General features: G+C 35.3%; 1 protein-coding gene across 2 annotated transcripts in view; it reads left to right on the top strand.

Annotated features, from left to right (window-relative positions):
- GPR180 (G protein-coupled receptor 180) overlaps nucleotides 1-9,497 on the top strand; it is a 29,295-nt gene extending 19,798 nt beyond the window's left edge. For both annotated transcript variants that reach the window (XM_079137500.1, XM_079137501.1), the window contains 3 exons: nucleotides 1,783-1,974; nucleotides 3,783-3,860; nucleotides 5,043-9,497. In XM_079137500.1, coding sequence (XP_078993626.1) covers nucleotides 1,783-1,974; nucleotides 3,783-3,860; nucleotides 5,043-5,201 — 429 coding nt within the window. In that variant the 3' untranslated portion in view covers nucleotides 5,202-9,497. The remainder of the gene's footprint in view (nucleotides 1-1,782; nucleotides 1,975-3,782; nucleotides 3,861-5,042) is intronic.
- Nucleotides 9,498-18,118: the final 8,621 nt, after the last annotated feature.

Here is an 18,118-nt window from a genome sequence, read left to right on the forward strand (position 1 = left end):
AAAGGTATGAACAAAAATTTACACTGAGTCTGTGACCAGGAGTATTCACAGATAATAATGAATATGTATGTGGGCTCTGTAAAGGGCATTATGATGTAAGTTTTAATGCATTAAATAAATCAAAAATTCACTAATGAATGATAGAGCCAGTGCTGTATTCATCTTTTTCCCATAGTATTTATGTAGTACAGTAGGTGCTGAGTGACGTAGGAGTATTGAATTTACATGATTGATTTGAGGAAGATTATTTCCCAGAGGGTGATATTTAAAAAGTAGACAGTGCCAGGAAGGGGCCTATCGAGAATGAATTCAATTGGAAGTGATTAAAATAAGGGGAAGACCAACTTAATGTTTTCAATCCAGGATATGTGGAGAATATTATTAATTTCCATTTAAATTCTTATTTCTAAATTCATAGCTTTGTTAAAAATTCAGTTTTAATTATTTTGGTATAATTTTAATTCATTACATAGACAAATACAAACTGAAAATTAAGATTTTGACACTACACTAGAGTTTAAGTGCACATTTGTGAAGAATGCATTAGATATAGCTCTGATCTTCAATAGCCATACAAGGTTGATGAGACAGGCAACCAAAGACTACATATATACATAATTATACAGATTACATATCAGCATGTGGATATGAAAATAGGGAGTTCAAATATGTAAAAATGTGAAACATAAGAAATGGTAATTTTATAATAGTACTTCTGTGTTGTAAAACTTAAGTTTAGAAATGTGGTTAAGAAATCAGAGAGGCATAATCTGATGGAAGGAATAACACTTTCAGTAAGAGCAAAATTTAAACTCCTTAAGAAAATTTCACATGGGCAGGATGACAGCGTTCACCTACTAAGAGTATTAGCAGGACTGAAATTAGGGTATAGGGTGTGAGAATGAGGAAAGGAAAAGGTTGCTGATAAACCCATAAAATCTAAGAACTGAATTTCATTGTGAGTTTTTATCTGAACTCTTTGCAAATCACTAAAGACTCAGTTCTGAGAGCTGAGTTGACAAATAAATGAAGCCCAAAGGTATGTTTGATGCTAAAATATAGTAATTTAAGCAGTTGATATTTGGTGAGGATGGAGCAAGTGTGGACACTGATTTTTACTGAATGGCAGTGAACAGAACATCACAATGAGAACTTGCTGGGCTTTTTGCTGTTGAAATAACAATATGGGAGAAAAGGTCAACAGACAAAATAAGGATGTGTAACAGTGTCCTGAGCGCTTATGGTGAATATTAAAGTTGTGTTTCTTTTACCTACAGAGATTACCTTGAAAAAGAGTGAAGTCTGAAATCAACAGTTCTGACTTGTTAATTTCTGGATTACAAAGGATTCTGAGACATTTGAAAGTGACCTTGAGATTGTAGACTGGAATGCAGAATAGTTTGATTTCTAATGATGATATTGAATAAGGGGTTGGATTTAGAAGAAAGTTTACATTTATTCTCTTAACCTTTTCTGTCCTTAGAGATGTCATATCTGAATCGTGATAGCATTAGTTTTTTTTTGTTTTTGTTTTTTATTTGTTTTGTTTTTTAAACTGGGTCTCACTTGATAAAAAACCCCTTTTCTCTAACTTAAGGTTATTAGGGCAAGAAAAAAACTATGCCTGTACTTACTAATTGACAGCCTTTATAATCTGATAAATCTTCGCATCCCTTAGGAATTTTTAAAGGAAAGTTCGCAAAAGTTGAAAAAAGAATTTTAGGAAGGTATCATTTTTTATTCTCTAAATGTAATTTTTAAATTTTTAAAATTTTTTTGCAGAGTATTTTACTACTTTGGGAACAGTTTGAAGATACTAGTCATCACAGCTACCATTCACACCACAACTTGGCAGGGATCCTCCTAATCATTTTAAGAATTTGCCTAGCATTGTCTTTAGGATGTGGACTGTATCAGATCATCACAGTGGAAAGAAGCACACTCAAAAGAGAGTTCTACATCACATTTGCCAAAGTATGATCTGGGGTAGAAAGTGACTTCTTCTGATAATAAATGTTGTTCTGGTTTCTGCGGGAAGTTAATAAAATCCACATGCTAACTTCTGTTTACTTACTACGCACTAGGCACTACTGTAAGCCCTTTATTTGCATTACTCATTTAACTCTCGCAACCATAATGCTGTGGGCATTATTATCCCAATTTTAGAGAAACTATGGAATAGTATTTTTCACATAATCTTTGTCAACTTTGCCTGGATCATAGTTTCCTTTTATCAATAGGGATTTTGCATTTTCTCTGTGGTAACAGAATATTTTTAAAATGTTTAATAATATTCTAACTTATTATTCTAAATCGAATACAGTTTATAAATTTTCAACAGTTTATTGATTGAACTGTTTCTTTCAGAATTATTCACTGTTTTATAACACACTTGGAGCTATCCTGCAGATGAAGCCAGGAGGCTGAGTACCTATTGTGCTTCAGCCACTTCATCCACATAAGATCATGTCCACTTTATTCTCCCTTTCTATGTCCTTCTTAGGCCTGAGAGATCCAAAAAAAAAAGAAAAACTTGATTCTTCCTATACAGTTAGTCAAAGGAAAAATCATCAAGAGAAGGGTTGAAGCAGTAACTCACAGAAGCCTCCCTTCCTAGAAATTGTATTTGTCTATCTGGTTGAAAGAATCTGCATCCCTTCCTCTTGGGTGCAGTAGATCCAGCCTGGCCCTGCAGCATTCTGAGGTAGCCATACAAGAGGACCAAATCCCTCCCTATTTCTGGTGTTGAACTTTGTAAAACTGCTGGGTGGCCCTATAACCCAACTTCAGGCTCTGAGTACCAAAAAGGCAAGAAAATTCCATTTTGCTTTTGAATTTTTCACAGGGGCAGGGTGGATATTGTTTGGTAAGTTAGTATATATTTGAGATATTTGGGCCCTTTTTTTGTTCAAAACAGTATTAAATATTTTTTTGAACTTAAATAAAAATTATTTTTATTTTTTAATTTAACTTTTTGAATAGGATCAAACATCTAAAAATGTTCAAAGAGTAGCAAAAAGTATTTCTTACCTTGCTCCCATCTACTCAGTTACCATAATCATCTCATGGCATTACTGATATTAGTTTCTGATTTATCCTCCCAAAGAATTTAATTTCTTCCTATATATGGTTTCCTCCATTTTCATTCATGTAAAAACATACTAAACACTTTTTTCCCCACATATTTTTAACCTCAATCTTCAGTGTACCCTACAACAGCTATACATTAACTTATTTGTTTCAAATTTAATTTTTGGAGAAGATGCTATGCTAAAATAGTTCAAGGAAAAACAAAAAAAATACTTGGAAAGTATAATGTAAGCATTTTTCCATTCTTAACTGCCCAGTTGCCCTTCCTCCATACTACCCCCAAATTGGTAACCACTATTAATCATTTTTTCCGTGTATATTTTACAAAGTTTCTTTGTGTATCCACATTCAGATATGAATGTGCATTTTTATTTTGTCTTTTTATAGAAATATATTTTTACCTTGCTTTTCTCAATTATTTTGTTTCTTATATTAATGTATTTATAATATCAAAATTTGTATATGTAATAGATTTATGAATAGGTTATAAATACTCTTAAAAAACACATATTTGGTTGAAACTGTATTAATATTACAGCAATAGTAAATTTTTTCTACATTTTATTGCAAGCTCTATTCTAAAGGCTTGAGGCCAATGAGCAATTCAGTGCTAGTAACAATGTTTTTGTCTGGTACATTCTATAAATAAAGACAAAGCTGTACTTATTTGACTTATTATTCATTTGTTTCAGGGATGTATCTTGTGGTTTTTATGCCATCCTGGTCTTATGTGCATTTCTATCCTTTTCAGTGACTACCAAAGAGATAAGGTAAGTAATATAATCAAAATAGTCTTTTTAAATGAAAATATGATCTTTTTTGAAAAATATTAAAGTAGGAAGAACCTGTTCATTCTGAAGTTTCTTAAGTTCTTTTAAAACTTTGAAATGAAATATTGAATTGGTAATTATATAAATTTGTTTAAAATATAAAAGAATTTTTAGAAGTTAGAGTTTGTAAGCAAAGTGATGGAAATATCTTTTCTTGTTCTTAATTTAGCCTATTTCAGAATAATGTTTTATACATTAAATTATACACACATGTGTATATATATATGTAGATATATATATATATATACGCATACATATAATTACATTTTATTTATTTATATATATAAATAAATATTCATCTTGAAAAAAATATATATATATATATCCTGGTTGGTGCTGGGCATTGAACCCAGGGCCTTGTGCATGCTAAGCTAGTGTTTTACCCTGAACTACATCCCCAGCCACACAGTGTACAATTTATAACACATCTTTGTTAAGAAAAAGATTAAATTTTTTGCTCCATAATGGTAAAAATCATGATAGACTTGTAAAAATCAGTCTAGTTTCTCTAACAGACTGCAGGCTGGAGTGCCATGCTCAAGTATGCCGAGTCTTGATTGTGTGGATTCCTCCCCTCTTGGGCGAACGGCTCCGTCATTTCAAAGTGGAGTTCTGCCAGGAGCCCTTTACAAAGCAGTGCACTATGTGCTTGAATGCACAAATGTTTATTGAGCCTGAGGTATTCACAAAGGGTAAATAAGTAGGAAGGTAGTATATAGAAATAGGGAAGTGACTTGAGAATCTCTGAAAGGGCTTTTAGAGCACTCTGGCATTTGGTAGTGGCATGCTTAATTCCTATTACTAAATTAGCCAGGAACCTGATTTTTCTTGTGAGTTACTAAACTCCCGTCTATAGTGTGCATACCCTTAAGAGAATGTTTTAGCAAGTTATTCTTTTGTGTCTTATTTTGGCATCTGTAAACTGTTAAAGGAATTTTACCCTTGAACAATTCCGGTTCATAACATAAGTCATATTTTCCTGTTGAAAATTTCTTTGATAAAATGTACACATGGTAAAGATGAAGGATAGAGTACTGAATATAAAAAGTATATATGGGTTCATGAAAAATTGAATATAGTTTTCTGCTTGCAGTAAAAGCATTCCCTTTCTTTTCTTTTCAGGTTATTACAATAGGTGTTATCCTTTGCCAGTCTGTTTCCATGGTTATTCTCTACAGACTTTTTTTATCCCACAGTCTATACTGGGAAGTCTCTTCTCTTTCCTCAGTAACACTACCACTGACCATATCATCTGGACACAAAAGTCACTTTCATTTCTGATACTTGATTTTTGTTGAAAGACAGTGAATTGGTTAAAGGAGTGCAATAAGGATCCAAATACAGTGACTCTTTTTTCATATGTTTGGTATGAAAAATTGAACTTTGAAACCAGAGCATGTTATTTATATAACTGCATTTAAGCAGTACCAAAACTCAGAAAAGGTAATAAGTAAAATGTTTTGAAAGAAACTTAAACAATAAACTTTCAAGAGTGTTGTTACAAGGTGATTGAGCAATTTCCATATGGAATAAATGTGAAAAAGAACCATATGATACTTTGGTAAAATATTTGCCACTTATAATGCCTCATATCTATAGTAACTCAGGTTTGATAGTGTTTTAAAAAGTAATCATTTAAAGGATTACTTGTATATACATATCTAAACTAGTTCAGTTATGAAATCAGTGTAATATGCTGATTGAAAAGCTTCATTTTTATGCTTTAAAGAAAATGCATTTCATATTAGAGTTTAAAGAATTTGAAAATGAAATTACTTCAGGAAATGAATATAAAATATGTTCAGCTACATAAATAAGGTTTTGTTGACTTGTAGGTGGGTTTGTTTGCCAATTTTTTCTTCCATTTTTGGCTCTAGTTCAGGTTTAGCTTGATTAGCAAAGGATTTTTGACAAATTTATGAAAAAGAAAACCTAGACACTTTACATGGGTTGTAAGGACAAAGGATTTTAAAATTTGAGCACTTAGGTAAAGGGACAGAAAGGTTTATATGTCTGAAAAGAAAGAAGGAAAAGGTACTATGTGATATGGTACTAAAATTTTAATCCTGATATAATTCATTTCTCTTACATTGAATCCCCAGTCGTAATTAAGCCATATACCCAGATTAAATTAACAGAAGCATTTCACATAAATGTTGGTTTCAGTCATCAACTACCCATGAATTCTTGCCCAAGGATACTTAATCAGGATTAAATTTTCTATGAATAATTGAAAAACAAAATACTCACTGGGTTTGTTATAATCCATGTTGGCACTGGATTCTAAGTAGTTGCCATCTTGAATCCTTTGTAATAAAGCCATATTTGTGTGTGTGTGTGTGTGTGTGTGTGTGTGTCTGTGTGTAGTATGAGACAGAGAGAGAGATGCCCTTCTGTTGAGTATGCTAGTTTAAAAATACTTTATAAAGTGCCTGATTAAAGATTTGCTAGATGGTTGTCAATGCCTGCTGTATAAAGTGAATATTCCCATTCATAATAACTGACTGGAACTTATTCTGTTGCTGTTTGTCATGTTGTTCAGGCCTTTTTATTTTTACCTCTGGTTATTTAAAAATTATTTTTATCTTCTTATTACATTTTTAAGCAAGAAACGGTGCAATAATTTGATAATTAAACTTATAATCTAGTTAAAATGATGTAACTCAACTTAAGGATATCTGTGGCTTTGTGTTTTCCCCTGGCACACAGTCTCACTGGAAATGAATACTACTCTACTTTATTCTAAAGCAAAATATTTGTGTGTGTGTGTGTATGACTAGCAGAATGCACAGTAACAAAGTTCAGCCCACTGATTTAAATCATCTCCCTGACAGTTCTTTGTATATCGTTTAATAAATGAGTGCTACAGGTTAAGACTAGAAAGTCTGAAGGATGTTTTAGGTTTATAGGATCTGCTGAGTGGTCATAACTTTTTCTTTTATCATATCACTAATAACGCCAGTTAAGTCTCCTATGTTCAACTGAGTCACAGTTCATTAAGCTCAAAAAGATACAGAAATCTTTTCATACAATTTGTGAAATTGCAACAATGGGAAGGGAATAATCATTTGTTATTTTATACGAAGAATGCAGTAACTGTAGTCAACATATGAAATGTACTACTATGCTTGTGTTTATTTAACAGGGTTTTCACCTTTTTTTTTAAGTGTAGCTGAAATTGCAGATAATTTATTTTGTTATTTGAAAGCCATTGTTACATGAAGGAAAACAGTTTTAATAAATGTATAAAACTGTCCTTGGTTAGTAATCAGGGATAAAATTTATGGTTTATAAGTTATGACACAGCATCCCCTGTTTCTTTCTGACTTACATGACTTATTTACATGGAGATTCTTCACTGCAGATTACAGGAAGATAAGCATATCGTGCAAACCCTAAATGAAAGATAAAAATTTTCTCCTTTTCTTCCTCTGTCAGATAAATCCTTGCTTATCCACTTGTACATTTTTTTCTTAGGATAAATGTTCTGCCACTTCTTCCTTTTTTGGGAAGCATTTTTTTTCCTTATTGACATGTATAATAATAATAGTGCCTGCTGTGCATCAGGCATTTAACCCTCATTATCACTGAGTCCTCCAGTAATAACCAAGCTCCCAATTAAATGAGTAGGAGACAATGATTCTCCCATCCATTGAGTTTTTCTACTCTACCCTTATGATTAATGAGCATGTATTAGGTGCATATGGTTGTAGTGAGAATGGTCATCTGTGTTAATTTTACTATTGGTATGAACATTAAATCCAGAATTGTGCTGAAATCTGAAATGAGCTTGAATGCCTAGAAGAACTCAGTACACTTCAGTATTTGAACATGGCTTTCAACCAGACTGTCTTGCTAGCAAGGAGAGTTAATCCAGGCAGAAGAACTTACTTAAGGGAAATTTTTCATGATCTCAAGTAAAGTAAACCAAGTCTCATGAATGTAGAAGTGATACAAGTCTAAGGTCAACTCCAGAAAGACTAGAATCTGTACATCAACATGAACATGAACCCCTTCAACAGGTTTCCCTTGGGAGACTGCACATTCTCTATAAATGACTTGTGAAACACTGTTTTGCATAGCTTCTGTGGTGTCAAATCATTGAGGATCTTGTTTTTGTTTTGAGGATTGACATGCCTGTTAGGAACATCCAATTGGACAGAGGTTAGATCTGAAAGGTTAATGCCATTTTATCTTCCAACACGGATTTTTGAGGTCTGAAAACCAGTGTGGAAGCCCTATCGTTTGAACCCTTGTAGTGGCTTGCTGAGTAATGATCCTGTCTTCACACGGGGCAGGCGTCTGCATAGCCCCGAGAGCATCGTGCACACTGCTCTAGGGGTGCAGTGAGGCCTGGAGGTGTGGGAAGACAGCCCTGCCACTGTAGCCTTTCTCTTCAATGCAGCCAAAATAGTCTCTTAAAAACAAATCAGCCATGTGATGGGCATCCAGGAATTCTTTGTGCTAATCTTACGGCTTTTTTGTAGGTTTGAAATTATTTCAAAATAAAAAGTTGAAAAAATATTGAAATCAGATCCAACTACTACAGCCCTGATAACTCTATTTGCCTCTCGTTGCACTTAGAAAAAAGAAGTCCCCATGCATTACCATGTTCTGCAAGACTCCATAGGTTCTACTTAGTCCCTACCTCTATATGTGATCTTATTAATGTGTATCATTCTTCCTTCTACGATACCCCAACCTCGTTGTTCTTTGTCAAAAAGTACCCAGTTTATATCCCTAAACTGGTACTAGCCATTTCCTCTGCCTAGGATATTCTCTTCCAAATCATTGTTGCATAACCAGATCCTCATCCTTCAAATTCTCTGCACAAATGTCTTTTCAGACACCTCAGACCATCTGTGGTAGATTTATATGGTGCCAATTAAGTTCCCCAGAGTTTTCATCCCCATATAACTCTAAGAATAGCCTACGAAAAACATTTGATAGAAGATTTAGAAGGCAAAAGTAAAGGAGCAGTCGGGTCCAGACTGTCATTAGAAGGTCCAGGGGAGGCACTAGGCACCACTGCAGCTCACCTACATTGCTGCTTACCCACATTGTTGGCTCATCTTCTTGGCCTATGGGACAATAGCCAGGAACACAGCTTCCTGCTGGATCATCTTAAGCCTGCGATTCCTGGGCCAGGTGTGGATTACTCTGTGACAGAAGGTATCAGCTTCTACAAAACAACACGGTGCTTAAGTTTGGACAATTAAAGGAAGTGAGATTGGTGTGAGTTCCAGTCCATCCTTGTAAGTTCCATTCAGTCCCCATGGGTTTTACTCTTCCTAGAAGGTTCCTGGCTTCTCCCATTTTACATCATCTTTCCTTCCCAAGTGCCATACATGGAGAAACAGCTTCCTAAAATCCCTATAAGAAGAGCCTTGTTTTAAATTTTAAAGGAGTGTATTACGTCCTAATGGTTCTCCTGATCAGACCCTGATATACACCACTGTATCTGATGATGAACTCTGATCATAATTACTCTCACATTTTCCTCATTTTTCTTTGTTGTACTCAATTGCTTTATCTTCTTTGTTGTCCCTCTTCAATTAAAATATGAATTCTAAGGGAGTTTTCCCATTGTTTTGCTCATCACTGTATGTCTAATTCCTACCTAGAGCAGCCCCTGGTACACACCAGGTGCTCAAAGTTTTTTGGTTTTGGTTTTTGGTTTTTGGTTTTTGTTTTTTTGAGTGAATGAAAAAAGCAATCCTGAAAAAGTTCCAGATGTATTTATAATGTGGCATTAGTTAAATAATGAAAATGTCCATGGTGATTTTAGTAACGCTCTACCTGTTTTCCATTGAATCATATGGAACTTGGAAATGTGTAAGTCCTAAGTAGTCAAGTACTTATAAAGGCTCAACTGTAAAACTCTCCAGTTATGAGAGGATGGCACGGTTGTCACAGGGGGTTTCCATTTATCCCATTTTCATAGAATTCCATTATGTTGTATATATTACATTAATTATCAGTTCTCTGTTACTGGACTTTGTTGTTTTCAGTCTTTTGCTATTATCAGTAAGGCTAATGTTAAGACTATGTAATCAAGAATTTGCCAAGCCTTCTTCCAACCTGGTTCCCAGGTCTAAATTATTGAAATTTTCTGGGTTACTGAAGTGTCTTTCATTCATGATGGGTCCTGATAGTTAACTAGTAAGATGACACAGGATGAGGTTAGCCACACCAGAAATACCAATCATCTGATTGGAGTTTTGGGGCACTGAGTCACATGATCACAGCCCAACACCTCAGAAGTGGGAAGAGACTGGAGATTGAGTTGAACCTTATAACCAATGATTCAATTAACCCTGCCTATGTAATGGAATCCCAGTAGAAACAACAGTCCAACTCTGGTGAGTTTCCCTGCTTGTTTGGCAATACTCAATGTCATTCATCAATGTGCTAGGAAGGTAACATGTCTCGGAAGACACAAACGTTGTGTTTGGGATCCTCCAGACCTTACCCAATGCATGTCTTCTCTCTTCAGCTATTTTGATTTGTATTCTTTTCCTGAAATAAATTATAATTGCATGTATAGCACTTTCCTGAGTTCTGTTGATAGGTAACAGACATGAGCAGTGGGAACACGGGTTAAGGGGACAATTCTGTAAACTAGGTGTCTGGTCTGACTCCCACATGCTTTCTTTCTAAAAGCTATTCACCTGCAGCCTGGCTTAAGTCAATAGGATATTTTACATTCCTTAGCAAACAACCTGTTTTCTACAGGAGAAATGCAGGCTCAGAAGGCTCTTCTCATTCAATAAGACAAATCACCCTGAAGTGGGGAACTTTTGTAACCTTTACACAGACCAGATTCCAGAACTCAGGGAAGTAGGATCATTAGCAGCAAAGCCCCCTAATGGTAAAATCTATAAGAAAAAATTCTAATTAGAACCCATCGATGTGGGCCAAAGTGACGCAGACTCACCTTGGATCTTTAGCATGTCATTATAATAGTAAAATTTCTCTTCCATCTGGTAAGACCATATGTAGTGGGGACACAGAAATCTGATGCAATCCTGCTGTCAGCCAAAAATCTAAAGGTGGACTTGGCTGGGACTCTAGAAACTTCCCTGGGACCCCTAATAGAACTGGAGGGCACAAGGGGTGCACCATCCCTCTGAGTGTCCCTCCTCCCTTTTCGCTTTTTCCTGTCCCTTCTAATAAACTCATACCTCCTACTATATATGATGATCTAAAACTTCCTGGTGTGATCACATGAACTATGAGAGGACATCCGTGGTCACTTTGGTGCCATGGATGCTCTTACTTTATAACACTGAGTTGTTCTAGTGAATTATTAAACCTGAGAGGTTGTGGGAGTTTCAAATATGTAGCTAATTGGTCAGAAGTGAGGATGGCCCTGGGAATGCCCAGAATAGCTGCTGGTGTCTGAAGGGAGGACAGTCATGGAGGACTAAGCTGATGTTCGCTTTAACTTCAGGAAGCTGGTATGGAAACCATTGTAAATATCCTCGTGCAGCATAGGTTGCCAGTATGATAAACAGTAACATTTCATTGTAGTTCTAATTGACATTAAGTAATTTATTTTTTAAACCATTTTCTTTTTAGTTCTGTTATCTCTCTTCATGTCCTCTGCCCACTCTTGTTGAGCTGGTTATCTTTTTCTTACCTGTCTATTGAAGCTCTTTATAAAAGAAATTGGTCACTTGTGGTATGAATTTGAAATGTGTTTTCCATTGTTCTTTCTACTTTGTTGATGATGTTTTTCTGTTGGGATGACACGTTAACTAACTTGGGCTGACTCCTTACTCCCTGGCGAATGAGCAAGATCAAGTCCTCAAAGGTGGTTTCAATAGTTAATGAGGATAAATCGGACCACCATCAGAGATTGGTTAACAACAGTTCCAGGAAGGATCAGCTCGTGCTTGCCATATAGTCCTATGGGACTCTCACCTGCATGAAACATCCCCACCCCTTGCTGACCTTTAAGCTGATTGGTTCCCACCTAGCCCCCACCCTACATAAAAGCTGTGTGACTTCCTCAATAAACGAGTTCCTGCTGTGACTGGTCTCCCTGATGCGTCTGATTGTCCTCCGCCCGGAGGGCTGGGAGCGGGTGGTCAGTCGGCCCTACCTATCCCGGTCTGACCTTGTTGGGGAGTGTCCCCTTCCCTTGTCGCTGGTCGAGAAGAGCAAGGAGGCTTAAGACCCCAACATTTTTCCTTGTAGAATTTTTTTAATATAGGTGAAATTATCTGGTTTTTTCCCCTAATTTCTATATTCTACCTGTCTCAAAAATAGAAAAGCCTTACTTACCAAACAGCATCCGCAATCTACCTTTTTGAGATTATGATTAAATCACTCATTTTCTTCTAGTAGATTTATGATTTTATTTTATATGTTTAAATTTTTTTTCCACCTGGAATTTTCCCATAAAATATGAATTAGAGATCCAATTTAATTTTTCACATTATATATTTATTCATATTTTCTTCACTGATTTGATTACTTTTAAGACTGTCCAGTAAGCCATTGATTCATGCTCTAGTACCATAGTGTTTCAATTTTTGTAGTTTTAAAATGGGCTTTACTCTATGGTTGGGACAATTTCCTGTAAGTGCTCTTCTTTTACATAACTTTTCTAGTCATTCTTGATAGCTTTTTCATATGAACTTTGGAATTAATTTTTTTCTGATTTTCAAAAGAAAAAATTCTTGTTGGTATTTTTAGGGCAATGAATTAAATTTCCATATTAATTTAAGGATATTTAGTTTTCTTAACATGGTGGGTTTTAAGCATCCCATTGGCTCATTGGCCAAACATATCATCAGCTGTCTGAAAGTATGGAGGTTCTCAGAGAGATCCAAGAAACCAATAGATAGTTTGAGTTCTTCTTTTCCAATTCGTATCCCATTAATTTCTTTGGTTTGTCTAATTGCTCTGGCCAGAGTCTCAAGAACGATGTTGAATAGAAGTGGTGAAAGAGGGCATCCCTGCCTTGTTCCAGTTTTTAGGGGGAATGCTTTCAGTTTTTCACCATTTAGAATGATATTAGCCATGGGCTTAGCATAAATGGCCTTTACAATGTTAAGGAATGTTCCCACTATCCCTATTTTTTCTAGTGTTTTGAGCATGAAGGGGTGCTGTATTTTATCAAATGCTTTTTCTGCATCTATTGAAATAATCATGTGATTCTTGACTTTAAGTCTATTAATATGGTGAATTACGTTTATTGATTTCCTGATGTTGAACCAACCTTGCATCCCTGGGATGAAACCCACTTGATCATGGTGCACTATCTTTTTAATATGTGTTTGTATGCGATTTGCTAAAATTTTGTTGAGAATTTTTGCGTCGAGGTTCATTAAGGATATTGGTCTGAAATTTTCTTTCCTTGATGAGTCTCTGTCTGGTTTAGGTATCAGTGTGATATTGGCTTCATAGAATGAGTTTGGGAGGGTTCCCTCCTCTTCTATTTTATGGAATACTTTGAGAAGTATTGGAATGAGCTCTTCTTTAATGGTTTTGTAGAACTCGGCTGAGAACCCATCTGGTCCCGGACTTTTCTTTGTTGGTAGGCTTTTGATGACTTCTTCTATTTCAGTACTTGAAATTGGTCTATTTAAATTGTTTATGTCCTCCTCATTCAGTTTAGGCAATTCATATGTCTCTAGAAACCTGTTGATGTCTTCGAAATTTTCTATTTTGTTGGAGTATAGATTTTCAAAATAGCTTCTAATTATGTTTTGTATTTCCATCCTGTCTGTTGTGATATTTCCTTGTTCATTCCGAATTTTAGTGATTTGGGTTTTCTCTCGTCTTCTCTTTGTTAGTGTGGCTAAAGGTTTATCAATTTTGTTTATTTTTTCGAAGAACCAACTATTTATTTTGTCAATTTTTTGTATTGTTTCTTTTGTTTCAATTTCATTGATTTCAGCTCTGAGTTTAACTATTTCCTGTCTTCTACTACTTTTGGTGCTGTTCTGTTCTTCTTTTTCTAGGGCTTTGAGCTGTAGTGTTAGGTTGTTTATTTGTTGAGTTTTACTTCTTTTATTAAATGCGCTCCATGAAATAAATTTCCCTCTAAGTACTGCTTTCATAGTGTCCCAGAGATTTTGATATGATGTTTCTTTGTTCTCATTTACCTCTAAGAATTTTTTAATTTCCTTCCTAATATCTTCTGTTCGCTGATGACATGATTATATATTTAGAGGAACCTGGAAATTCCACCAGAAAACTCTTAGAACTCATAAGTGATTTCAGTAAAGTAGCAGGTTACAAGATCAATGCCCATAAATCCAACGCATTTTTATACATAAGTGATGAATCTTCAGAAAGAGAAATTAGGAAAACTACCCCATTCACAATAGCCTCGAAAAAAATAAAATACTTGGGAATCAATCTCACAAAAGAGGTGAAAGACCTCTACAATGAGAACTATACAACACTAAAGAAAGAAATTAAAGAACACCTTAGAAGATGGAAAGATCTTCCATGTTCTTGGATAGGAAGAATTAATATTGTCAAAATGGCCATACTACCTAAAGTGCTATACAAATTCAATGCAATTCCAATTAAAATCCCAATGACGTACCTTACAGAAATAGAGCAGGCAATTATGAAATTCATCTGGAAGAATAAGAAACCCAGAATAGCTAAAGCAATCCTTAGCAGGAAGAGTGAAACAGGGGGTATTGCAATACCAGATCTTCAACTCTACTACAAAGCAATAGTAACAAAAACGGCATGGTATTGGTACCAAAATAGAAAGGTAGATCAATGGTACAGAATAGAGGACACGGACACAAACCCAAATAAATACAATTTTCTCATACTAGACAAAGGGGCCAAAAATATGCAATGGAGAAAAGATAGCCTCTTCAACAAATGGTGCTGGGAGAATTGGAAATCCATATGCAACAGAATGAAACTAAACCCATATCTCTCACCATGCACGAAACTAAACTCAAAATGGATTAAGGACCTCGGAATCAGACCAGAGACCCTGCAGATTATAGAAGAAAAAGTAGGTCCAAATCTTCAACTTGTTGGTCTAGGACCAGACTTCCTTAACAGGACTCCCATAGCACAAGAAATAAAAGCTAGAATCAACCACTGGGATAGATTCAAACTAAAAAGCTTTCTCTCAGCAAAGGAAGCTATCAGCAATGCGAAGAGAGAGCCTACAGAGTGGGAGAATATCTTTGCCAATCATACTTCAGATAGAGCACTAATCTCCAGAATCTATAAAGAACTCAAAAAACTCTACTCCAAGAATTCAAATAGTCCAGTCAACAAATGGGCTAAGGAAATGAATAGACACTTCACAGAAGAAGATCTACAAGCAATCAACAAACATATGGAAAAATGTTCAACATCTCTAGTAATAAGAGAAATGCAAATCAAAACCACCCTAAGATTCCATCTCACCCCAATTAGAATGGCGATTATCAAGAATACGAGCAACAACAGGTGTTGGCGAGGATGTGGGGAGAAAGGTACACTCATACACTGCTGGTGGGGCTGCAAATTAGTGCAGCCACTCTGGAAAGCAGTGTGGAGATTCCTTAGAAAACTTGGAATGGAACCACCATTTGACCCAGCTATCCCACTCCTTGGCCTATACCCAAAGGACTTAAAATCTGCATACTACAGAGATACAGCCACATCAATGTTCATAGCTGCTCAATTCACAATAGCCAGACTGTGGAACCAACCTAGATGCCCTTCAATTGATGAGTGGATAAAGAAACTGTGGTATATATATACAATGGAATATTCCTCAGCCATAAAGAATGATAAAATTATGACATTTGCAGGCAAATGGATGAAATTGGAGAATATCATGCTAAGTGAGATAGGCCGATCTCAAAAAGCCAAAGGACGAATGATATCGCTGATAAGTGGAGGATGACACATAATGGGGGGGAGGGAAGGGTTAGAGTTAGGGTTAGGGAGGGGGGCAAGTATGGAGGAAGGAACTACTGTATAGAGGGTAAAGAGGGGTGGGAGGGGTGGGGGGAAGGGAAAAAATAACAGAATGAATCAAACAACATTGCTCTATGTAAATTTATGATTACACAAATGGTATGCCTTTACGCCATGTACAAACAGAGAAACAACATGTATCCCATTTGTTTACAATAAAAAAAAAAAAGAAGCTTAAAAAAAAAAAAAGAAACCAATAGAAAATACCTATTTCTTTAATGTAATTGTGTGTTTGTGAGTCATCTTTTTTAAAGACTTCTTTTTATGGATCTGTGCATTTCTTGATGCCCCTATATATTTTAATGTTTTATTTCATTATATTTTGCATATGATTGTCTTGCACATGAAGACTATTGATTTCTATGTCCTAGTTTGCTCCCAATCACCTAAATTCTCCTAATAGCTTTAAGACATTTTTAGTTGGTTCTCTTGTCTTTTCTAGGTAAACAATTATGTCCTTTTCAAATAATGATCATTTTTGTCTTCTTTCCATTTTATATCTCTCACTTTTGCTCCTTATTCCTGGTATCTCCATAACTACGTTAAGTAGTTTTGATAAGTGTACACAGTGGTAAGATTTCTATATTTCATATGTAGTAGTTCCAAGTAGACTAAAAAGTTATGTATACTACAATCCCTAGATCAGCAACTAAACAAAAAAGCTATGCAACTAGAGATTGTCAAAACTGCAATAGGAATATCAAAATACAATAATAAAAAAATCAAAATACCACCCTCAAAAAGAGGAAGGTGGAAATGAATTAAAACAAGAAAAAATTTAATAAAAAAAAGGAGAAAATAATAAAACAGTAGACCTAAATCTAAACATCTATAACTATATTAAATGTAAATGTTATAAACACACTAATTAAAAGGTTTTTAAAATTTTTACAGACTGCATTTTGATTCATTGTACACAAATGGTGCACATCATTTCATTTCTATGGTTGTGCACAATGTAGGTTCATACCATTCCCAATTATATGCTAAGTGCGTGCACACACACACACATATGCATACTTCAAATATAATGTAGGTAAAATGATGGGGAAAGATATAGCCATGTGTCTTAGTCTGCTAGGTTACTATAGCAAAATACCTTAGAATAGTAATTTATAAATACCAAAAATTTATTACAATTCTGGAGGATGGGAAATCCAAGATAAAGGAATCAGCATATTCAGTATCAAATGAGGGCTTGCTGTCTGCTTCAGAGATGGTGACTTCTTATTGCCTCATGACAGAAGGGGTGAGGTTAGGTTGCTCAGGTCTATTTTAAAAGGGCACTAATCCAATTTTTAAGGGCTTAACCCTCATGATCACCTGCAAAGACCACACCTCCCAACACTATAAATACAGCTGGGAATCAGGCTCCAACATGTGATTTGGGCAGGGGGCCACCAACATTTAGATCATAGCATCACGCAAACAATAATCAAATGAAAGTTGAAATGGTTATATTGATATCAAAGTAGACTTCAGAGTAACAAAAGTTGCCATCAATAAAAGATAAAAGGGTCATCAATTTACCAAGATGTTAATGATGTTAAATGTACACACCAAACATGCAGTAAAAAAAAAAATGACAGAACTGAAAGAAATAGACAAAGACATAATTATAATTGGAGACATCAATACTCTTCTCTCAGTAATTGGTAGAACTTAAAGACTGCAAATCAGCTAGAATATAGAACAACTGAACAGCATTATCAGTCAACTGTGTATTTTGACATTTGTAGATCACTCAACCTGTAGCAGGAAAATACACATTCTGTTCAGGTATACACGAACCATTATCAAGACAAACCATATCCCAGGTCATAAACCATGCAAATCTAGAATTAAAATCATACCAAAATATGCACTCTGGTCATAATCAGTAAACTGGAAAATCTACACACACTTGAGAACCAAGTGTTTGAGAATCAAATGTTGAGAATACTTAAAAATTCTCCATGACTTGACCTGGTTATACGGCACACATCTGTAATCCAGCTACTCAGGAGGCTGAGGCGGGAGGATTCTGTGAGCCCTGGAGTGGGAGGCCAGCCTGAGCAACATAGTGAGACCCTGTCTCAAAAGAAAGCATTCGTGGCTTAACAAATATAATTTGAATGGACCAAAAATGAAAATAGAGCATATCAAAATTTGTGTTGGTGGGGAGAGCAGCTAAAGTATTTCTTAGGAGGACATTTATAGCATTAAATACTTAAAGGAGATCTTGAATCAATAAGCTT

This window comes from Sciurus vulgaris (assembly GCF_902686455.1).
Source record: "Sciurus vulgaris genome assembly, chromosome: 4".
NCBI classification, from domain to species: Eukaryota; Metazoa; Chordata; class Mammalia; order Rodentia; family Sciuridae; genus Sciurus; species Sciurus vulgaris.